The 24,238-nt window shown below is 46.2% G+C and overlaps 1 protein-coding gene across 10 annotated transcripts; it reads right to left on the reverse strand.

Annotated features, from left to right (window-relative positions):
* slc8a4a (solute carrier family 8 member 4a) lies at window positions 1–14,772 on the reverse strand. Of its 10 annotated transcripts, none has more exons than XM_061702279.1 (8): window positions 13,597–14,772; window positions 12,953–13,470; window positions 5,224–5,318; window positions 4,776–4,891; window positions 3,781–3,880; window positions 2,648–2,650; window positions 2,102–2,374; window positions 1–380 (listed from the first exon to the last, which is right to left on the reverse strand). In XM_061702279.1, the coding sequence occupies exons 1-8, from the start codon at window positions 14,749–14,751 to the stop codon at window positions 1–3; spliced, it is 2,640 nt and encodes an 879-aa protein (XP_061558263.1). In that variant the 5' UTR covers window positions 14,752–14,772. The 10 variants fall into 10 exon arrangements, with proteins under 10 accessions (XP_061558263.1, XP_061558262.1, XP_061558261.1 ...); XM_061702278.1 differs by having other exon boundaries at window positions 4,776–4,894; XM_061702277.1 differs by having other exon boundaries at window positions 5,203–5,318.
* Window positions 14,773–24,238: the final 9,466 nt, after the last annotated feature.

Genomic DNA, 24,238 nt, shown 5'->3' on the forward strand with positions numbered 1-24,238 from the left:
TTAGAAGCCAGGCACGTGGCAGTAGGCCTCCAGCGAGGACAGCAGGATGTAGATGAACCACAGGGAGAGGAAGAGGAACAAGGTGAGCAGCTTGGCTGTCCGTGGGCCGCCGAGCTCTCCGCCCGAGACGCTGGGACGGCGGCGGTAGAGCAGCGCCAGCACGCACACCAGCGCCATGACGGTGAACAGCGTGACGGAGAAGGCCAGCGAGCCCGGCTGCACCTTGAAACTCTTGCCGCTGGTCTTCCAGTAAACAGAGGCGATGGTCCACGCCACCCCGATGCCCAGGAACACGTTGACCGCGTTGCTGCCCGTCACGTTCCCGATGGACGCGTCGGCGTATTGGTCCTGGATGGCGGCCACCTTGCTGGCAAACGTGTCTGGAGCGCACAAAAAAAAAAAAAAGGTAAAACAATTTGTCCGACACAACTTGAGACAGCAAAAGATTCCGCTCCAAGGAAACTTTTGTTGCCCTGTGATTGACCAGTGCGGCGAGTACGCAAACTCTTGCTGCCGAAGTTAAAAAGAAATACTGGAAAAGATCATATTTTCATTTCTGGAACAGTGGTGTCTAACATATGGGCAGCGGGACTCGACTGGCCTGTCGTGGGGTCCAATCTGGCCCGTGAGGATAGAACACAACTGAAAATTTGACGTTTTTGAAACCCTAACCCAGTTTTGAAACTCTACTTTGAAAGCCAACTTCATTTTTCAACCCGACTTCAAAACCCTAATCCTGATTTGAAACCCTAACCCTGTTTTAAAACCCTACTTTGAAAACCTAACCTTGTTTTGAAACCCTACTTTGAAACCCTAATCCTGTTTTAAAACCCTACTTTGAAACCCAAACGCTGTTGTGAAACCCTAACCCTGTTTTGAAACCCCAGTCCTGTTTTGAAACCGTACTTCTGAAGAACCCTGTTAAAACAATGTGATGTGTGATCCATAAACAAGTTAGATTTTGGAGTTATTCCTTAAATATTTAAAAATAATTGACTGACGATTACGTTACCAGGACAACACCATCGACTGACATGAAGGCCATCAATGCTGTAATGTTCTCGTCGCATGTACAAAACCAAATCATCAACGTTCCCGAAAAGCAACCCACGCACAATCGCTTTATCACCCCATGAAGTGGCAACGACGACAACACCAATTTAGCTCTGAAAATATTGTCGGACCCTCATAAAAACCACGGACTATTATCAAACCTGAAGGGCACTCTACGCAGAAGGCCGAATGCGCTCCACTCCATCGGCAACTTCCATAAACCTCGCCCCCGCATGCAAAAAAAAAAAAAAAAAAAAAAGCACATTGTGGCATAAGCGAAACCATTCCATCGACGTAAGTCAGCAGAATTGTGTACAAATCCTGAGCGCTCAGCATTTGCTCGACTGTACGGTTAAAAAAAAGAGAAACAAAAATGTATCTATTGTGTGACGCTCAAAGCAAGCACTCAGACGACGTATGTATGTAAACATTCTGTATTATTTCCCTCTTATCCTTACTGAAATTAAGACACATTTTAATCCAGCAATGTAGTGGCACCGTTATTTAAAGAAACTCAGCCAAAATTGAGATGGTTTATATTTGCCAGACTGTAGGTGCCACAAGATGGCGGCAAAGCACAACTTTTGTCGAAATGAAGCTCCTCAACTCACTGAAACATAGTTTCTTGGCACCAAGATGCCACAAGTAAGTAAAATAAAAATCATTGTATTTTATTGCTTTGGCCTTAGCACAAAATAGTGCACAGTTGAACAACGGCGGATACGTTCTGTAAATAAAATCAGCAAATGGGTTTTTTTAGTGTTGTTTGAAGGGCCTCCGTTTTGATTGAAGTCAACACTTCCCAATGATCAAAATTCCCACCTTCACCTTCCTTCAACTCACCCCCAAACTCACTTGAGAGCTAACCCAGAACATATTAAAAATCAAAGTTCCAGACAAGGTTTGAGAGGCAGCGACTCGGCACAGAGCGAAGTTATTATTAGGCGCTGGAACTCGTTAAGACTCGGGCAAAGGTTACGCAGCTCTTCCCAAACAGCTGCTCCTGCAGCGGCGATGAACATCGGACGTAACAACAGTCGAAACCCACCTGGGACAGACGTGCCCAGGGCCACGAAGACCACGGCGGTGACCGAGTCCTTCAGGCCGACGGTGCACCCGAAATGAGAGGCCAGGTCGCCGGTCACGGCTGTCAGGGCGCCAATTAACGAGATGGACACGATGAAGCAGGCCCAGCCGTTCCAGTACTCAGTGGGTGGGACGAAAGCAAAGAGCACTTTCCAGAAAACCGTCAGGAAATGCATTATGTAGTCGAAGCAGGAGGGCAAGCGCTCTTCGCCGCTTTCTTCCTCATCGTCGTCGCCTAGGAACAGTAGAAGAGACTGGCATGAAGGCTAAACCCCGTACGCGCCCGCTCCGTACCGTGACAAACATTTGATTTCTCTTCCAACGCTGCCGCTGACCCTGGGAACGAACTCCTTGCACTTTTTGGTTTTGTTTCAACTTAAAACAAAGACAAGTGAAGGACGAACATTTCCGTTATATTGACATTTTGGAAAACTTTAGTTCGTGTCGAAAACTTGAGGGAGCTATTGATTTGTTGAAGTTGAACTTGCTGCTGAGCCTTAGGAGCTACCTGCTCCTTTTGTTAAAAAATGTCTTCGAGGATAGCTCCTTATGATACATCATCTCATTATCAAGTCTGTCCTTACAATACACACAGTCTAATCTCAAGTATTACAAAATGATCATTAAAGGTACAGTAAATCCACAACATAATACAAAAACCTTTAAACAGAGACACCTACTGTACACCGCAGACACTTACACAAGATCACTCACGCTGTATGCTCCCCTAAGCCTAGCGTCACCTACTTTCAGTCAAAAGCAAGCCAGGCTTGCATTCAGCTATTGTCCTGGATCTCATCTTTATTTTGCAAAGGTGTAGGAAGTGTACTTTCTATTTATAAACTCTGCACGCAAACGTAGGTGAACTCGGGGTCGGGGAGGGGGGGAGAACGTGTTAAGAAAAATGTATTTTTTAAAATTTTATCAGCGCTTATGCTATGTTCACTGCTGCCGATCTGAAAGATCAGGAAAGCCGACGAATGAAACCCGATTAAAAAAGAAAGAGGCTCACCATAGCGCAAGCGTTGCCATAAATACTTGATGGCCATTAATCGTAGAGGCAGGGGAGAGCCGGCTCGTTCCGTTTTTAATGATGGACCGCATGCATTTTTAATCAACTGTCTGGGTTGGGGAAAAGAATTGCAAGAAATGAGCACGGAGCTGCAGAAATGTTTGCTTGCAAAAAGTAAAAAAGCACGAGAATACAAGTCCAAATGAACATCGCGGAGTGCTGGAATTGTTCTTCTTTGACCGACCGCATCGTGGTGAGCAGCAATTGCTGCAATTAGCTGTGTGCGCTCTAACAACAACGAGGCAGTGGACTGTACCTCAATGAATGACCTTTGTTGTGAAGCCACACACCATTTGTTTTTATTTTGGGGCAGAGGGAACATGTACGAAAAGTCAAATAAACGGAGTGCTGGGAAACATACAAACAAACCAATACCTCTTGTCCTTGCACTCTTTTTGCTCGGTGGAGGTCATTAGGTTATTTGAAAAGCAATTCTTGGCAAAGTGGAACATTTCGGATGCCGGTGAGCGGCAGTTCTTGAAACTAAATCCCACCCACGGTGTCGACCTTCCGCAGGTTGGCTCACGGACGAGTGAAGTGATGAGACGGTTTAGGACGCGCCAACTCACCTGCGCTGACGGTGACCGCACTAACAAACTGTTCTCTCCAGCTGCTGCTCCCCACCACCAGGGCCAGGTTGGTCTTTTTAATCAGCTTGTCCACTGTGCTCTGCACACAAGACAAAAAAAGGGAATGAAGCGCTGCCTAAAATCGCTTGCATATTGCATAAAAAGTGTCACTAACGCTGCCTCCAATCACAGCGTCGTCCGCGTTGAGTTCACGAAATAGATGCAAGGGAGAATCAAGTGTCCCTCTGGGGGAAAAGCCTATTTCCCCGCATCACGCTGTTGTTTCCCCCCCCCCCCGCCAGTCTAGAAAATAGAGCTCTTAGTGTGAGCACTTAAAGCCTCCAAAATGATACATCTTGAAATTGAGAAAGATGACATTGACTCGAACGAAGACAGCGGAATGATGGTCTTGATATCATCCAATTGATCTTGCCGGCGATACGGCTTCAAAAGATGATTGCGGTTTGCGTGAGCGTCTAATGAGAGAGAATTCGAGTTCATGGGGTGCTGTCCATTTTTTTAATGACCCGCTGCATTTAGGAAAAACGACATTTGACAAGGCCCGCTATGCTAAAAAAAATAAAAATAAAAAGGTGTTGGTGTGTGCGTGTGTGTGTGTGTGTGTGTGTGTGTCTGGTGGTGGTATTTAGAATAAAACAAAAACGTTGATTTGAAGTCACTGATTGTGAAACATTCGCCTGACTTGGGTGCAAGCAGTGTTCAGTTCAGTTCCCACTCGGGTGACGTTTGAATGTGAGCGTGAATGATTGTCTATCGCTGTTTGCGGATTACACGGCACGTTGCAACTTGTTTGGAAAAGTGCGGTAGAAATCGAGTTATTATTTCAACGGACAAGCAAAACATGGAAACGAACGAAGTAAGGCTTCTGACCACAATGATCACGAGCAGATGGGCGGTCAATTCAAAATTGAGTCGCTACAAGCATCCCAGCCTGAAGACTGAGGTGGATCCCGCATCTGGTGAGGACTTCTTACCTTAAATTCATACGATTCCTCAATGACCACCTCCAGGCTCGTATGCTCCCCCAAACAAGGGCAGCCCATCTTTGCCACGTCCTCTGGCCCTATCGGTGTCTTGTTATCGTTGGTGTCTCCTGCGCAGGAGGACAAGTGTCAGCCCGGGTTCCTGGGTGTGTCCCTCGCACGGCTTGGAAAAAAGAACTAATGAGGCAGATTATCAATCACTGGTCCTGTTTATACCACCGGCTCATTAGGAGTGGGGTTAAAAGCTCGTAAATGTAGATATAGATGGATAGATGATGAAACCACGACCTTGTCTAATGTGGGAGGCAAGTACTAAAGGCATCACAAAGTGAAGAGTGAAAATGAGCAGCACGTGCCCACACGTGTGAAGCGGCATGGATAGAAAATGAAAACATGTCAGTGTGTTGAACGTGTCCACTGTTCTCACCGTGTCTCTGACCCACTTCCAGCAGAATGGGCTCTTCCAATATAATGGTGAAAGTCTTGTTCTTCTCGTACTCCTCGTCGTCGATGATCTTCACGTTCAGCAGCTTCCTGGAAGATCAAGGTCAGAGGGAACACGGGGAGGATGGAGCCACAGAGAGGCGGATCAATGAATGAGTGGAATCATTGCACAAATTGCAACAAGTGGACAAGAAGAAGACAAATGCATTTGCTGGCTTGCTGACAAAAACGGGAGAGCTTCTCATGCCAGGTCTAACTTCAAAATCCAAATACAAGCATTTGGAGTCAGAAGCGGTGTAGCCAAGAGGCAGACGACCCACACAATGAATCATGAAGAGCTGTTACATACTGCAGTATGTCAAGATAGCAGCTCGGCACTCGAACACAATGCCGCTAAAAACCTTTGCCAAGCACGAAAACAGTATTTATGAAACCTTGAATCGAGGTGACAGCAACAAGGCCACTTGTCTTTTCTGGAAAGAATCAAGGTCTCAATGGCTTGAGATGACCCGATGTACTGTAGGCCGACGTGGATTTGTGATTATTTATAAGCGCACCGAAACAAAAAAACAAATACAAGGTCATTGGTCCAGAACCTTTGAAATAAATTCAGTAACAGTATACCGAGCTGCTTTAAAACCTACAGGGGCAGAGACACACGTTTCCCTGGGAGGCTTTTTAAAAACAGCATGTTAAGACTTGGGGGGGGGGGGGGGGGGGGGGGGATGTCATGTGTTGACAAAAAACAACAACAACAAAAAACCAACACATTTCCCCCCCCCATCAAAAAAATACAAAATGCTGTTTAAAGATGACTTTTTCAGATTTAACGGCATTTCATTTGTATGATCAAATCACATTTTCTTTATATAACACTTTTGATACGTGATAATAATAATAATAACTGCCAGTTATGCCCTGCAAAATCAATCACTTTTCCCCGTCATCCCACATGGGGGCAGACTTCTTCATGAGCGGACGTGCAGTCAATGGCCAACCACATTCAACATTCGACATCCTTGGTGACGAATGATCGAAAGTCTTCGTTTCGAGCATTCAAACCCAAGCCAGGAAGCAAGCTGACACGCTGCAGGTCAGCGATTGCCAATCAGAGGGATCGATCAGGGTGCCGCTGAAGATGAGCCGATTCCACTTCATTGGTCCGCGAAGAGCGCGTGACGTCTGCGGCTCGCCCTGACAAACTCAGATATGTTTCTAATATTTAGTTACTGCGAGCCCATTACTGCAGAAGCAGCCTTAAAATGAATCCAAGCACCGCTAAAATTTGGGGGGAAAAAAAACAAACAAAAAAAGTTTTTGAAAAGTGTAAACCACAGTATTGGGTTATAATGCAATATTTCAACAAGAAAAATACAGCAACCCCCCGACCATTGCCTCAAAAATGCGTTTCTACTAGAAGAATCCCAGCATCCCTAAAAATGGGATTCTATAATCGCCCCCATCTCTCACTTTGTTGCACTTTGCTCTTTTGCAGCTGTGAATTGACTTCAACCACAACATTAAGTCAATCAAAATTGAGGATTATGATCGCTTTTAATCTATTTTATTATTTATTTTTTTTACTGAATCTGTACTCAATCACATGAGAGGGACCTCCTGCATTTCACATTTCGCATTAAAGTGGAAATTAATGAAGTATTACACACGTGCACAATTGATGCTTTTTTGTTGCTGTTGTTGTTGCTCTCTGTGGAACTTAAAGTGCCTTCCAAGGAATTTATTCACACAGAAACAATCTCTTTAGCCCTCCTGGTAGGTAGCTGCTTAAATTTGCTTTTGTGAAGCTGCGCTGTCAAACTACGAACAGCATACAGCATCTTTCTCGTCTCTCCCTCTCTCCCGCTCCCTAATGATACGTGGGTGGTTGTCTATTTTTGTCTACACATATACGCCCAGGATGCAGCAACATGCAGCAAGCGCATTTCAGCTCGCAGAAGAAAAGCAGATTTATTTTAAACATGAATGACACGTCAGGGGAAAGTCATGCCAGTGGGAGAAATGCGCCTCAGGTGCGGTGTGTTGAAGAACAAGGTGAATTTGCTCTGAGGCCTTAAAGTGAGGACGTAAGTACGAGACAGTGGCTATACAGTAGATTGTGTATAAGAGGCATCTGTCATCCTGTGCGAATGGATGATGTTTATTCATCTGTCTAATAAGATGAGCAGGAAGTAACTGTTGACTATCATTTGCATATTAAGGAGTCTCACACGCAAGAGACGAATGTGAAAAGTGAAGTGAAATCATGACTCTTATGTTATCTTGAATGGCCGCAACTTCATTTATCCTTCTTAAGAAAGATTTCCGATGAATGAATGAAAAGGATTCAAAAACTTCAACGAGCGGTTGAGTATAGCTGGAAAGTGCAACCGAGAAGCAAATGGAGCACACGTTACGAAATCAAGTCACAGATGAAGATTCGCCTTCCGATCAGACTCCGTGTCAAGTAATCAGAGCTGATGTGTGCAGTGAAAGACCAAACTGAGTGAAAATATTCCAAACTCCAATAAATACTAGTCTTAAAATATGCATGACTGCCATGAATTCGGAACCCCTAAAAAAAAACAAAAAACACACACACACACACCCTACAAAAGGCCATTGTTGCTTTGTAATTCTTTCTATTCTAACTGACCAAACTGCACGTGCAATAATCGTGACTGCCTTTAAAAAGTGCATGCACATTTCTACTCCGTTAAAAGATATTACTGTATGATGTACTTTCGAACAGAGTACCTGTCATTGGGAACCGGAGATTCAGCCTTGCGATTTATTTGGAACGTTGATAGCATCCGTGAACATAAATCGGCTTTTTGCACAAAAGCTGTATCAATAATTCTGCCATCCAAAGATGATAAAGCTCAAAGTTGACACTGTCAAAGAGCTATCCATTTAGCAACGTGTTAACCTTGCTAGCCAACCTTATTAGTCAGCGTATGCGCATGCGTGCAAAACAAATTACAAGGGGCGAGTAAAATGCTGGAACGCGGCCTTGAATACTAAAATTGTTGATAAATTCAAGAAGCGTTCAGGGTTTGTCGCCGAGCTGCATGGACGACACCACTCAATTCGACACGTCTTCCAGTCGTGCGTCTCCGCAGGAGGTCACACCGAACTCTCATTACAGAGACTCTTGTCAGATCCCGTCAAGACTGTAAGGCTCCTATTTACTGAGTAGTACTTATAACGGGATGGGATTTGCTCGGATGCTGGCACTGAGACAATTTCGGACCAAGTACACCATGTGGTCATAATGTCCGGCCAAAGGCTCGAGTTCATTTCAGTCCAATTTAGGCTACAAAGGATAAACGCGCTACTTTACGGAGAAGCGCGTTTCTCGTATGCACGGGCAATATTAGGATCTGGACACATTTGGGATTAGGCCGAGAAGTCAATCGTTGCACCTCAGTACAACTGAACTACAGATGGGAGACATTGATCTTCTTCCCAATACATTATAACTCTCACAACATAACATCTGAAGGAACAAAAAAACAGATTGTTTATGGTTAATGTTGTTGTTTTGTCTTCCCAAGCAAAACAGTTTTTAAAGTTTTACAGCCATACTCTAGATAGGATTCAATGATTTGTTTGGTGAGATACAGGGACCTCGTGAGCCACCGTGTGCCTTTCCTCTCATGCTTGAACTCATTTCAGTTCTCAGCCTTTTATTTATGCATTTATTTATTTTGAGGATGTGCACATCCGCCTCAGCTCTTTCCGGGTACACCGACTTCCTCCCACATTCCAAAAACCGAAGACGGTAAATTGTCCATAGGTGTGAATGTGAGTGTGAACGGTTGCTAGTCTATGCGAGGGGTCCGCAATTTGTAGTCTTCCTCCGTAATCTCACATCAGCTTCTGTTTACGCGGAAGTGCCGAGCCGCTTGACGGTTTCCTTCCGATTCGGCAACAGTGATCCCTTTCCTCCTCAAAGCAGCGCAGCATCTCGAATTGGAAGATGCACTCCGTGAATTGGAAAAAATAAATCTGATGTCCAGTAAAGAACAAGAAATAAATCTGCCGTCAAATGGAGCCATTAGCAACACACGTGATAAGGTTGCAGCTTGGATTTGAAAGATCTTTTTTTTTTGACCTGAAAAAGACCTGAAACTTTTCTGATACACCTTGTACATATAATGGCTTCAATGTTTTCTGCCAGCGCTACTGAACCAGAGCGTAAGCTGAGGACTGATTTGAAGCGCTTGAAATATGTTAGCATTACCCAACCATGACTGCGGTGTGCTGCTTTTATCCACGTGTCAGGAAGTTCGCGATGTTATTGATCGCAAAGAACATTAAGCGTGAGGCGTTAAGAACGTTGGCTATTGATTTACCTTTCCAGAAGTGTTCCCCTTCCACTCACGGAGCTTTCATCTTGGCTTACGCAACTGCCCCCTCTCATCCACTTCAGCCTCAACTGGTGTGTTGCGGCACACATACTGAGGCGTGAACAAAAACAGATGCACAAAACGAGGCTATACATAAGCATCACAGGGTCTGTGCAGAGCTTCAAATAATCCATAAACAAATGTCAAACATTTCTCTTGTCAGCTTGTTGTTTTAGCTTGGAGGCCCGCGCGTGTACATCTTCAGCTACTCGCTAGGCTGCGGAATTTAGATGCGGATTCCTCGTTCAGCTCAATTTGAAATGGTTTCTACTGGCTTTGTGACAGAAGTGTACAAAAAATGTCTTCCTCTTCGTCACCGCTCGTCAACGTGTAGAATCCCTCGCTCGCAAGTTCCGAGCCCGGAGGAACCTGAACGTTTGACGGGCTCTCGGATGGCCGAGAGCATCCGGTTGTGGCGGAAAGATGAACATTATGAGAAGCCGGTGCAGCAGGGAGGAAAAGGAGGACGCGTATTGCTCACTCCCTGGCCACTTTATTAGGTACACATGCACAGCCTTACGGCCTTAAACATTCGCCAAATGAGTCAATGGCTAGCATCAAGCATCCCAATTGCTGAAAGGAAATCAGGTTTCATATTCAGACTTGATTCATCTGATTATTTCTGTTCCACAGGAACCAAATGTAATAAGGACCTTGATATTTTCAATGTGATCTGATAAGTTTGGACAGAAGCGCCCGAACATATTGAATGGGATTTTTCATCCACACATGACAGCCAAACATCTGTTTACTACGGCGTTGGTCCTCATTAGGGTTTCGAATGATTCACTCTCACGTTCCCAACGTTGGACGATTGAGATTCTTCAGTTAACCTGCGATGCACGTTTTTGGAAGGTGGGAGGAAGCCGGAGAAAACCCACGCAAGCACGGGGAGATCATCAGAACAGCAAACGCCACACGGAAGGCCCTCAGCCAAGGTTCACAACTTCTCCACCGTGAGCCAAAAAATGCTCACCGCTCGTTCCGCCGTAGGGAATCGGAGTTTTCAAATTCAATTTATATTGCAGCCAAATGTGCAATCTGGACCACATGTTGATGAAACTTGTTTTGGCATTCCAGCGTCTGACACCGCATAGTCTCCCTATTTGCCGACATTCCTCTCCCAGCATTGGATCTTGAAAATCTTTACTGGCTGAAGAAGAAATTCTGTAAGAAATTAAGAAATTCTAAGAAAGAAGAAGGAAAAAAAAAAGAAATTAGCGATCTATTGTAACTCCTATGTTGGATCTCAATAGACTGTGATTATGGCCTCAAGTTGTCTTTTGAGAGTGCCTGAAAACAAAACTGAAAACTGGTCAGTGACACAGAAGGTCTCACACACACACACACACACACACAGCAGCGAAAAGTAAAAACACGTCGAGTTCAATCGCCGTCTTTCAAGAGGACAGACCGAGCGCTTTGAATTCAAAAGAAATGATAACAGATTCAAGCTGGCTGGAGCTTCCGCATCGCTTGAAGCAGCAACACAATTTGATCTCGTTCAAAGATTTAGAGCTGACTTGAGTGCGCTGCGGTGAATACATTTATTTCATTCACATGTACTTACTGTAGAAAGCAGGATGAAGCAGAGCAAGTTGATGGAAACGGGCTTTCCAATTTGGACTCAGAGGCTGTGAGAAATCTTATATGGACCACACGCATTTCTCTTCATGTTCTTGCTTGTATGTTTTTGTTGTTGTTGTTGCCTTGCAGAGCAGTCGCATTAATCGAGCCCGTGAGACTCCAAAGACGATGTGCTGCGGTGCTGTTAACCGGTGATGAGTCTGCCGAACAGTAAATATTGTCTCTCCCTTCCGACGCGGATACAAGCTGCCTGCAAGCCCACAATTTGACTTTGTTGTACACTATTGGCTCATTAACCACAGCACATGGAGTTGTCTGCATTATGTGGAGATCCTCAGGGACTTCATGAACCTCTCTCAACTTCCTGTAATTGCATCGGATGCTCAGGAAAGTGTTTCGAGTGCCACCTTTGGAGTCACATTTAGTTTGGTGCGGGTTTTGCAGCTCAACACACGGTAACGCCATTCCGGTCGGACAAAGAAATGTGACACAGACATTCCAATTTCACCAGCAACGTGAGGCGAGGAGACAAATGGGGAGATGAGAATTCTTTGTGTGTTCTACCTGTCTTTGTTCTCCCTCGGCGCGCTCAGCCGGCCCGACCCACACGATACGCCCACTCGCTAGCCCTGCAGTTCTCCTCGCGCAGACACATTTATTTGACACATTTTATTCCGTGTTTCTCTCTGCGTCTAAATGCTACTCGGGCTGTCGCTTAGGTTTTGTAAATCATTCGGCGTTCTCAGCAGAAAGCACATCTGTTCATGTCAGCTCCATAAATGTGCTCATTAAAATGATTTGTAGCTACTTCACACCTTTTCTCTTCTCATCTCCCACTTTCTTTATCCTGCACTGTTTTCACTTCTCCAATTTAGTCGACACTAAAGTGATAAAAGTCGAGTCGACACCGACTAGTCGCTGACGACGTCGCAAACTCTTTGGGAGCGCACGTACCGACTGCATTTTTTTTTAACCCAGGTCACATGACCAGCGTAACGCAACAACCCACCTTTTTTTTTTTTTTTTTTTTACGTCATCCTTGCACCTCATTTTCCAGCCATGTCTCATCGACATACGCTCAATCCAACAGGTACACTGATTCTCCCTCACTTACCGAAAGATGAGCATTTAAAAACAGAAGACAGTCTAGCGCAATGAAGATGACGAGCTCATTTCATTCAGCGCGTTCATCTGTTGCTACAAGCGATCTGCCTCCTCAAGCAAAAAAAAATTGCGCTCCAAACGTTGTCGTGGAGTAACAAAAGTCAACTATTCGACTCGTCAGCACCACCCCGACTCCACGTGACAGTGAACTCCAATAAGACTTCCACACAACGAGTATTTGCATGTTAAATCTGCACCCATGCACTCACAATCCCTCTCTCTTCTCTTTCCATCGCCTGTTATTTGCCTCCCAACGTCCCACATCATCTCTTTGAACGAGCTAAGCTTCTCAGAGCCAACATGTCGACATGTGGGCTCCAATGTTTGATTAAGAGATATGAAGGAACAGGGGAGGAAACCATGAACCCATCAATTTTCTACACCGCTTATCCCGAGGAGCGAGAGTCTATTCGAGCGAGAGGCGGACTACACCCTGGACTGGTTGCCAGCCAATCACAGGGCACACATCGAGACGTACGACCATTCGCGGCCGAATTGTCACCGAGTGGAAACTGAACCCGCGCCGCCTGCTCGGAAGCGATGACAAAACATTCGGTCACTCACATGGTCTCGTCGTTCTGGAACTCCAGCTTGCCAGACACTTCCTCGTAGTCCTCTCCAGCCTTGGCGGTGCCCTCGACAGTGTGGTAAGGCACCGCCACCTTGCCCCTCGCTCCGGACGTCCGATGAACCTTGACCTGCATGTTTCCCACGCTCTCGCTGACCCTCGTCGACTTGCGCTCGAAGGTAAAGATGCCGGCGTGGTCGTCGTCGTAGATGGTCACCGTGGCGGTGTGAGCGTCGCCCAGGGCGGCTTTCGGCGGCATGTGGGAAGACACGCCCGCCGTGCCGCTGCTGGAGGAGATCGAGCGCGGCTCCAGGACGGAGACCTCCGCTCGGTGCACTATGCGGGGGTTGCTGAGGCGCACGTAGAAGTGCTCGTCTTCTTCAAAAATGTCATCGTCAATCACACCAACGCTGAACTCTTTTGTGGTCTCGCCAGGCTTGAAGACCAAAGTGCCCTCGGCAAACTCGTAGTCTGAGCCAGCGTTGGCTGTCCCGTCCTCTGTGCGGTAGTCCACCTATTTGAGAGAAGATATGGGCATTTATTGGACCTTTCGGTGGCTGCAGTCATAAATCATGCTAAATTATTCATGCTTGCTATGAACCCAGCTGTTGATTTAAAATTCCACCGAGGCCTTTCTCACCTTCACTGTGCAGCCGGCCTCTCCCCCATGCCGGCTCACTGAGAGCTTTAAGGAGCCACAGTTCTCAAAGCACTGGTAGTGGGAGGGGTCAAACTGCAGGTAGATGGTGTTGGGGTCCTCCTCTTGGCCACTGGCCTCGTGACAGCTCACCACCTTCCTCGCTTGGTCGGCAGCGTGCTTTTTCAGGATGTTTCCGGCGCCGATCATCATCCGCGTGGCCTGGATGCGGTAGAAGGCTCGGCTCTTCTGTTGTTGTACCAAGACCTGGTAGTTGGCCATTTCGATCAGCTGCTCCATATCCTTCTCTGGATGCCTCTGCTTCAGTTCTTTTAGGGTGCGAGCCATCTCCCTTCGAGCTTCCTCCTCTTGGTCCTGCTCCGCACTCAGCCCCCCACCTTCCTCCACCCCCTCCAGCATCCCGTCCAAAGCCTCTTTGGGCTGAGAGTGCGAGTTGACTCCCTGGCCGTCCATCTCCAAGTCCATTTTGGTGAACATGGCGTCGCCCTCAGATTCGATGATAATGCCGCGGTTCTTGACAGCACGATAGCGTTTATTGACGTACTTGTAGAAGAGCAGGCGGCGGTCTGCGATCCAAGCTTGTAGCACGCAGAGTGGGAAGAAAAGAAAGGTGAGGACTGCCTCCCAAACTTCCACCTCGCCGGGCGAGAACACGGACAGGATGAGGTAGAGCCAGATGTAGGCAAAAATGCTCCAGGCGGCAGTGACGAAGAACACTCTTAGGTGCTTTATCTTGCGGGTCTCGTTTTCTGGCACTACATAGACACAGATGGCTATTATGATGAACATGTTGAACGCAGCGCTGCCCACGATGGTGCTCGGCCCCAGAGATCCAGATTCAAAATTATGGCCCACCACCTCAATGACGGACAGAAGGATTTCTGGTGCTGACGAGCCTAAAGCCATCAAGGTCAAGTTGGAGACGGTCTCGTTCCAAATGCGCACAGTTGTCGTGGTCGTCTCGCCGTTGGGCTTCTTGATGGTGATCTCTTTCTCCTGAGAGGTGATGACCTCGATGGACGACATGAAGCGGTCGGCGATGATGGACATGCCCAGGAACATGTATATAAGCGCTGCAAAGTAAACAATGGCTCGAGCCACCTTATCACCCACCACAGGGTTTTGGGGATTCCACATGGGCAGCACCACGCCATCAGAGCAGTTATCTTCACTGGTGCAGTTGCCCGGCGGGCTGCCAGGCTCTTCGTGGCTGGAGCTGCCTCGGGACACGTGAGCGACTCCCGGGAGCAGGAGCAGCAGGACCGAGATGTATACACAAGGGGCGAAAGATGGAGTCCGGGTTTGCAGCAACATGGCGCCGTGACGATATTTTTTATTTGTCTGAGTTCAATTCATGCGGAGTTCGTTGATAGAAAACCTCTGCAAGAAGATAAGGGGGACATAGATGATGAATTTGTATAGAGAATGCTTATTCTATTCCTGAAATAACAGCTCCATGTAACAAGAGGCACACATGCTCTTTTGTATGCAAATGATGTGGGATCCAATCGCTTGGCAGATTTAGAAACCAGAAATATTGGCACCTACTAATCGTTGAGTCATTAGTGTTGGCCTGCCCCGTGCCCACACATCCCGGATAATGGTGTCATTTTGTGCAAAAGCTGCGGTGGAAAAGTTAACCTTTGCACTCGCAGTACGAAGAGAAAAAGTGACTCAGTCCACAATGTAATGTCAAGTTAGAACGGATTCACAAAAAAAAAAAAAAAAATAGAAAAAGACAATGATAGAAATAAAGAAAAGACTGCAACTGCGTCTGTGATTGTAAACCTGCCTTGGCCGTTTTCCATAAGGATGAGAATACGGCACATTTAATACAGAGCAGTGTGGTGGTTGTGAATATAATCCATCCATCCATCCATCCATCCATTTTCTGAGCCGCTTCTCCTCACTCGGGTCGCGGGCGTGCCGGAGCCCATCCCAGCTGTCATCGGGCAGGAGGCGGGGTACACCCTGAACTGGTTGCCAGCCAATCGCAGGGCACATACAAACAGACAACCATTCGCACTCACAGTCACGCCTACGGGCAATTTAGAGTCTCCAATGAATGCATGTTTTTTGGGATGCGGGAGGAAACCGGAGTGCCCGGAGAAAACCCACGCAGGCACGGGGAGAACATGCAAACTCCACACAGGCGGGGCCGGGGATTGAACCCGGGTCCTCAGAACTGTGAGGCTGACGCTCTGACCAGTCGGCCACCGTGCCGCCGGTTGTGAATATAATGTAGAAAAAAAATCATTCCTGTTCTGAACAGCTCTCTGTGAGGCCAAGAGTGTTGCCAGCCCTGTTTTTGTTCACTTCAACAGCCGAGCGGTATAGCGACTGCCATTTTGTCTTGTTGGTCAATGAGGCAGGTGCCATTGAGCCCTATGGACTCTTCCAAGCAACCGGAGACCAAATATAATCTGAGCTACTCTCTTGCTGCTACATATCTGTGTCTCCAGTTGTTTCATAACGAAATGGGAAAGATTTATGTCGTCAGTGCCGTTTAGAACATTGCCGCTAAAGAGATTTGCAAAAAAAAAAAAAAAAAAAAGAAATGAACATCAGAGAGGACTTTAGTTTTCCTGTTATGTAGCCTACTTTATTATCGGGTGTACTGTACCACCATTTAAATGTATTTATATGTAAATGCACCACTGAATGGGATCATTTCAGCATTGAGATTCCTTGGGGAAATGGGTTCCTCGAATAAGAATAAATGTAGCATATTATGTATTTGAAAAATTCTTTCAGCCTCGCGTGGCGGTCCAGGGTGTCTGTAAACGCACGTCTTCACGTAAGCCATTTAAAGTACACCAGAGGAAAACTTATCCACGGTGTAGTTCTTTGGCAGCAAAATGGTCATTCGAACAGCTTGAGTGAATAATTGAGAGTGCAGAGCCAATGGAAACCCAGAGGCTCCACATCAGCATCAATACGAACATAGAGAGAAAACAGCCCACGGGGGAAGGTGTAATCTGATGCGCCTGATCAAAAATTTAAGACAGTCTCAAAAATAGCTTGGCTGCCTACAGCAGAGGGGATGTGACAATGCTTTAGCTACACCACGCGCTCTCGTCGACATGCAGCAGGGAAAAGCCGCAATCGCCGTTCTGACCTGCGAGCGCACGTTCGGCGGAGCTGTCACGTTTCGAGGTGAAGCGGCGCGGTGGCGCAAATCAGACGGAGAGAGCGAACATTTCATTTTTGTGTGACACCTCAAGTCGACGGCAAACAGATTGCATTTGTACGGAGCAACAACATCGCTGCCGCCACGCTGTTGCTGTGATGGCGCGACACATCAGCACCACGGACAGCGACTCTGACTCTCTCCTGCCTGAGGATGTCTTGCAGTCTTTCATCTCTGCTTTGAGAAAAGCCCATACACACAATTGAATGCTTCAAAGGCTTTAAGATGAATCACCCTGAAGAAGAAACAACAATGCATATTCCTTTTAGGAGGAATTCAGCTCTGCCGATTCAAGTGCACTAATGGATTTCTGACATTATACTAAATTTAATCTCATAAAATTGAATGCAATTTCCTCGGCGCAAATGTTGAGTGGGCGGCGTTTCTATGGAAATAGCAAGCCCACCACCAACTGGTGGGACGACGAGCGGAGAAAGACTTCTGTTGTATGCTCAATGGCGCACCTTTGCCATTAACAGGTAGCAGCAAGCCAATGAGGTCGAGTTGGCCACAGTAAACCAGATTACAGGACATTTAATACAACTGGAGACGCACACGCACGCACGCACGCACACACACACACACACATTTAAGCATCTTTACAGAATACCTTGTATATTTGACAGTATTAACATGTTAAGAGTTTACAAAAATAACACTTTTAAGTGGTCAAATAAACAGCCCTTTTCTGCTGCATTAACATCAACATGCTGCTAATTAAGCTCATTATTTCAGAGTTCAGCTGGTTTTTCTTCCCTCTTTAATTACGCGACCCCATTATACAAGGATAATGGGATTTTAACGAATTACAATAAAGGAAATTATATCACCAATGTTACTAATGAGCATCACTCATCTAGAATTGTGGAAAGATATTGTCATTCAGGAGTTCTTGGTTTTGCCCCGTCGGGCTTTACAGATTGCAAAGTGCAACATACGTCAACCGTAAATGTGACAGTTAAACAAGGCACACATTCAACGAGCTTTCGGTAACTTCAACACACACGGACGACAAGAATTAACATCCGCATTACCGCAATAATTGAACATTGCATGGCGCAATGCATTCTGGGAGCCACGTGGCTTCACAGGATTGGGTTTTTTTTTTTAATAGCCACTCTATATTTGTGCTTTTTTTTTAAATGATTGTACAAAATATGTATTTTATGAACAAATGGAAAAAAGGATACTGGGAAATTGCCATTATTTTTATGTTATACAGGTATCGGTAAATCCTGCAGAGAAATATGATTCTTTGAACATATTTGTACTTTTAAATTTGCATTTGTGAATGCTGATGTAACTTACAAAATATGACTGTAAATTTAACACTGTTTCAGTGTTTTTTTTTTTTTTTTTTTAAATGAACAGTTTTTTACCGTCACGGTTTCACAGCGTTTGGTTGTAAATTTCACGATCATCTTTAACAGTGAATTCTCGAATCTGTCCCGACCGAGGAGCCCGTCACCGTTTGCTTCCAAGAACGATTTATAATAAATATATTTTTTTTATAAATTATATTTTTTTTATAAATTATAAACAATTTATCCATCCTCCGCTGGGATTTCACATTTATCCATACGGCAACCTTCGAGGCCAAGAAGAATGAACATTAGAAGAAAATCCATGATGAATTCTGTGATGATTTGCTACTTTCATATTTAGCAAAGGCCTACACATACATGGCTTCAGATTTGATATTACTTTTATTTATGTGAAATATATTTCAAAAATGTTTTCCATGGTTATGAATAATGGATAAATAAATGACTTGATAAACCCTATATATCATTACATTTAGCCATTTATTGTTAATGATGATAAAATAGCCTCGGGAATGGAAAGTGATTCAAATAAATGGCAAAATCCAACGAGGCAAAACAGCAGAACGGATTCAAAATGTGGCCCTTCTTGCATTATTTCTATTGGACAAATACAGGAAATTGTCAAACATGAAAACATAAAACACAAATTTGTATTTGACATCCCAAGAGACCTTTTGACTCACCTTGCAACAGTTGTTGAGTGATCTTGATGTTTTGAAGTTGGGCGCTTCAGAAGTGGAACGTACTTTTCATTTCTCTCTGCAGGGGAAAAAAAGGTTTTTGATAAAAATGTCTTGACTTTTATCATCATCATATAAAAAGAGACAAGAGGGGTTGCCGGCGACAGCGTTTTCAGATGGTGTTAAGAAAGGAAAACAACGGAATGATTGCTTTGACAGATCCAAAAAAAAAAAAAAAAAAATGGCCAATTGCAAATGCAGGAAAAAAGTCGATTATTCGCGGAGGGCTGCGCGCGAGGGACTAATTGACGGCTCCCTTTGCAGCGGCGCCACATGTAGTCACAGAACGCCCCGAATCTCCAAGGAGCCTGCTCCTCGGGCTCCTAGGCTGCAGATGAGCAGCACGCTGCTCTCCAATGATGCTGCTGGAATTCCTTGGATATCGAACTTGACGCATCCGGATTAGTTGTTCTTGTTAGAACAAACGCCAACCGCGTTCCACAGCGACGAAGCATTCCACAAATGTTGTTCTTTAAAAAGACAAAAACAGTACAATACACGTTCATTCATCCGTAGCCCGTATGCAGGATTGTTGGTGCGTAAAATACGACCGACTCTCTCCTCTTTGGTCTCCGCGGAATGAGTCACAAATCCCACTAAAGTGCCGTTCTATGACGGGTTGCCAGAGTGTTTTTAATCCGACCAATGTATAAATAAATTAAAAAAAAAAAAACAAGGAGGGAGCAAAGAGCCAGCCGGGCAGGCTGTGCACGGGAGAAGAGAATAGGCGTGAATGGATGGATGGTGACGGAGCAACAAGAGCAGGGCGAGATGGATGTGGCGGCTGACAAGAAAAGGGGAGTGTGCGGTGGAATGCAACGAAAATCACTTACTCTTGCGGTGGGCAGCGTTGGCACAAGAGGCGAGCGGCGAGAAGGAGGAGAAGCAGTAACACTGCAGTGGAGACAAGCTGGGAGGAGACGCCGCGTGCACACGCTCCACTTGGACCTCCGGACTGCGCATCGGGAGTCCACAGCCGGCGACTCTTTGACTCCGCTTTCTTTGACATCATCGCTCATCACCTGTTGGCTGCTGGCGTCTGACAGCAGAAAAGACGCACTCCATTAGGGACACCCGCCGTGCAGTGGGGGGAAACTGCACTGCATCAAACTGGGATCACTTCACCCTCTCATGCAGCTAAATGGGGGAACGGATCAGAAACACTTCTCAGTATGCGCTGCATTTCCACCACACTTTTGGAACACTTCGCAGCGTAGGCCTCCCATCTGCAGGCTTGATTACAAATAGGATAGCGAAGCGGTAAGCCCGTCCGCCTCACAGTTCCGCGGTTCAGGGTTCGACTCTCCGCTTGAGATTTTCCCGTGTGGACTTTGCATGTTCTTAGACCAGCGGTGCCACCGGCTACTTAGTTCTGCTTTCCCGCAGAGCGCTGCCATCGCAAGATATCGGAACACACGGACGGTGAATAAGTTTGCTGCAGCAATCGCGCACATGATCCCACACGGCAAATCGATGGAGATCTACTTTTGAAAGCACAAGTCAGGGAAATTATTTATTGCAAAAAAAAAACGGTCGCAATATCGCAACGTAATCAAATCGAAGACAATTTGCAATTTTGGTTCAGATGTTAGCAAGAAACATGAAGTCGAATAATTTGCTACAGTGGGCCAGATAAAATGATGCGGTGGGACAGATCTGGTCCCCGGGCCTTGGGTTTGACAGCGGAAATTCTCAGACCGCTGAGCCTGGTGCTTGAGTGGTTCTCATCTACCTGTCAATCATCGCCTCCCCTCTAAATGCTGCGTTTTGATCTGTGCCGCCGGTGCACTTTTCACGCAATCGGCTGTGAATACGCCCGGCGACGCGGGCACACCGGCAGCTCCTTTAGCCATGGCCCTCCCGCGGGTGTCCGCGACCGTCTGTCAGGTCTGCGTAGTCCGCTGAGCCAAGACCGACAGACCGTTTCGAGGCTCAGCAAAGTGAACGTGAAGAATGTTCGCGTGCGAGCCGTCGTCATCTGGACATTCGGGACTTTTTGGGTTTCCTTGCTTTACGACCTCAAGTTTTCATAGAAGACCGTTTCGGACCTCGGAGCTGGATGTCGCATCATCTTAAAAGGTTTCTTACTGACACTTTGAGATGATGTTCGAAGCGTATTTGTCATCTCATCGTGCGACATCATCCGAAATAAGTTTGATGAACTGGAGATGATGTCCTATGTGCAGTATGTCATTTATGGGAGTGACATTGTCTTGACTGTGGACCATCAAGCGCGTCATTTTCGAGAATAAAACTCAACATATAACACTTATTTGTCATATTTCACGTATTTTCGGTGCAGGTGACACATCACCGACTTTGTTTCTGTTGCCATGGTGATGTTTGCGCCACAGCACATCCGTGGACGTCGAGACATTTTTACCGCCCGCCGTGGTCCAGTTGAGTTCTTTTCCCGGGACAAACAACAACTGCAACTGACTACGATGGATTCGATTGCTTCCGACCGATTATCCGCTCGCCCGTTTTTGAAAGTGCTCGTTCTCCTTACAAGGTCAAGGGTGAGCCGGGGTGAGCCTATCCCTGCCGATTCTGGGCGAGACGCCGGGGTCACGCCGATGACTCGTCGCCAGGCGACCGATCGTGATAAACTATTAAATATTCCAAACGTGTCAGATTGATGATAGAAAATCTAATGTCTAATGTCTCTGCGCTCCTTGGAGACCTCCTCTCATTAAAGCAGTGGAGAACATATTGAAAACAGGCCCAAACGAGACGTTTTTCACGAACCTTTCTGTGTGTGACGACCGATGCCTCGAACACCGGCGAGTTCCCTCGGGATGGGTACAAACCAAACGCTGCTCAACCCTTCAGTCCCACCGAAGCAAGTTAATTGGGTTTCTGTCTGGCTTGTGGGGGAGCTTTCCCCCCACCACCCCCCCCCCCCCCCCCCCCGCAAAAAAAAGTGCAGATTGTCATCGGAATTAGCAATATTATATATGTACAGAGGCAACATTGAAAGCTGTTGCACATCAAGTTTCACAGCAGGAACTTCAAGTTGGCAGGGAGCCATTTGTTAACGAGTCCTGTCAGGCGCCTCGTGGGCGCATCTGTTGCTGTTCCTCCCGCCGGCAGCGTGCCGCCATCTTGCGGATCGCTCAGAATCTGTCACTCCATTCGACCATTCCGGGGGGGGGCGACCATTTGAGAGAGAGAGAGCTCAACTTCAGTGGCAAGCTCCAATTTTTCCATCATCACACACGCACAAAAAATAATCATCATAATAATGAACGCTGAACACGTGGATTTATTGAAAGTGCTCAGAGAGAACATTTCAATTGTCTTGCTACGATGTAAGCGAAAAGACAATATTTCAATATTAATAGCCACAATGACCCGTAATTACTGCACTGCCTCGACGCGATTGTGTTGATCAGCCCATTCAATTGATTTATGTTTGCGCCATGATTTCCTGAATACCGGTGGTTGCAACAATTTGTCTCGGTTAAGATGCACGAAGAAACATTTTTAAACACACACAAATACCAATTTGTATCTCTCATCTAAGCCGGAATGCCCACACCATGTCATACATTCCGCACACCAGCTACCAATACCCAGTTTGTACCACTAGGTGGCAGGCTACAGCCATTAATGCAGAATCTGCTTTCTAAGGGCTAGAAAGAACTGTAAATAGGTGTCACAATAGAAGTCATTATTTCCTTTTCTGCTGCCTTTCGAACTAAATGCAGTCATCTATCGCCTGCGAACAAGGACAATGATCTTTGCGGCTATGACTAACAACACATTTTATCGTCTGAGATGGAGTATTTGATCCTTGTTTTCTCATGTAATAATGCTTTGTAAAAGAATCTATCCATCCAACCACTTTCCGTAGGGTCACGGGCAACAAATGTATACGCAGACGAACATTCACACCCACAAAGATGCTCTCTGGGAAACCAAGATGGAAGAAAAGCTCTTCATTCTGGAAAGGTGCCATTTCAAATGAATGGCAAAATAGGAGGACGACCTGAGGTTGGATTGCTGCAGGTTGAGGGCAGGAGGGTGTTGCTCATCGTAGTTATTACTTATCGAGAGTTATGGCAAGACGCGGGTGGTCACCGCTCGATTACAGAAGAGCGATTGGTTGCTGTGCAGCGCGGCCTTTCCATATAGTTCAACAATAGTTCCGCGTTGAAGCGAGATTAGAGCGCCACGCCCTGTCAAGACTCGGAGATCGTGGCCGTGCTTCGCAGGTTTGAGGCCCCTCCGACCGTTGTCTGCAGCGCTTGTCCTCGTAAGGATCGCGGCTGACTTTGGGTACGCCTTGGAGTGCTTCATTTCTCTTCGTTTTTTTTTTTTTTTAGGTAAGCTAGAGAACGCCGGTGTCGAGAAACATTGACACAACAGCGCAAATCCAACAGACATTTCTTCTGGTATGCGCATTATGTACTACATGGATAGGAAGTCGTTGAAGACGACAATAAAAGGCAGCGCGTGCTCGCCATTGTTTCGCAGTGCTGCCAAATGACCTACTAAATAAAGTGGACTGCTCTCTGATACGTTCGGGGATGATTTGCTGGTGCAGAACTCGGAGGCCTTTGGGGGCAGAGGTTCATACAATTGTTTTTAAAAATGCATGACCAGAATGCTTTATAACACTTTTACATGGGGTACAACGGCTTGACACTTAGCTTGTACAGTATTGCTTCTGCACTGTTGAAACTTGACATTTACAGCTCGGGACATACAGTGTGTTTATTTTTGGCACTTTGATTAAAAATAATTGACGAGCGATACAAAATAAGACCCTTCGCCTTCAAGGATCGAGTGCACCGAGTGCCTCCAGCTGGTTGGCTAACATGTCGTGTTATTCCACGGAAGGCTGAACTACGCAGCGACGGGCCAGTCTTCACGCATCTTCTTTCTTTTGCGTCCGCATATCGCAGCGGGGAAACTGTCCAAACGAGACAATAGAACGGACTGAATGAAGCAGGGGTGGATATTTAATGACAGCGTCACTCATCTCTGACACTTTAGCAACGTGAGCTTAGAAATAAGGAGAACTACAGGTAAAGCGCCAGCGCGGAATGACTGCGGACTGGCGCAAGCGGTGGATTCAAGTCATTGGTGGAGAGCAAGAAAAGAGATGCAGACAAAAGGGAACAACATTTTCTGCTTGCCCTGCCCCCTCATCGGTGTCCGGGGACCAGGCGATTATGGAAATGTAGAAATGGGTGAGAGAGGAAGACTGAACGAGAGAGCGAGAGAGAGAGCGAGAGAGAGAGAGAGAGAGAGAGAATAAGAGCGGGAGGGAAAATGGGGTGATGCGATTGGCTGAGCCTTCCAATATTGAGCATGATAGAAATTCATCTCTTCCAGGCAAAGAAAGCAGACGGGCAGTCGTG

The sequence above is a fragment of the Phycodurus eques genome, chromosome 17 (genome assembly GCF_024500275.1).
Source record: "Phycodurus eques isolate BA_2022a chromosome 17, UOR_Pequ_1.1, whole genome shotgun sequence".
Lineage (NCBI taxonomy): Eukaryota > Metazoa > Chordata > Actinopteri > Syngnathiformes > Syngnathidae > Phycodurus > Phycodurus eques.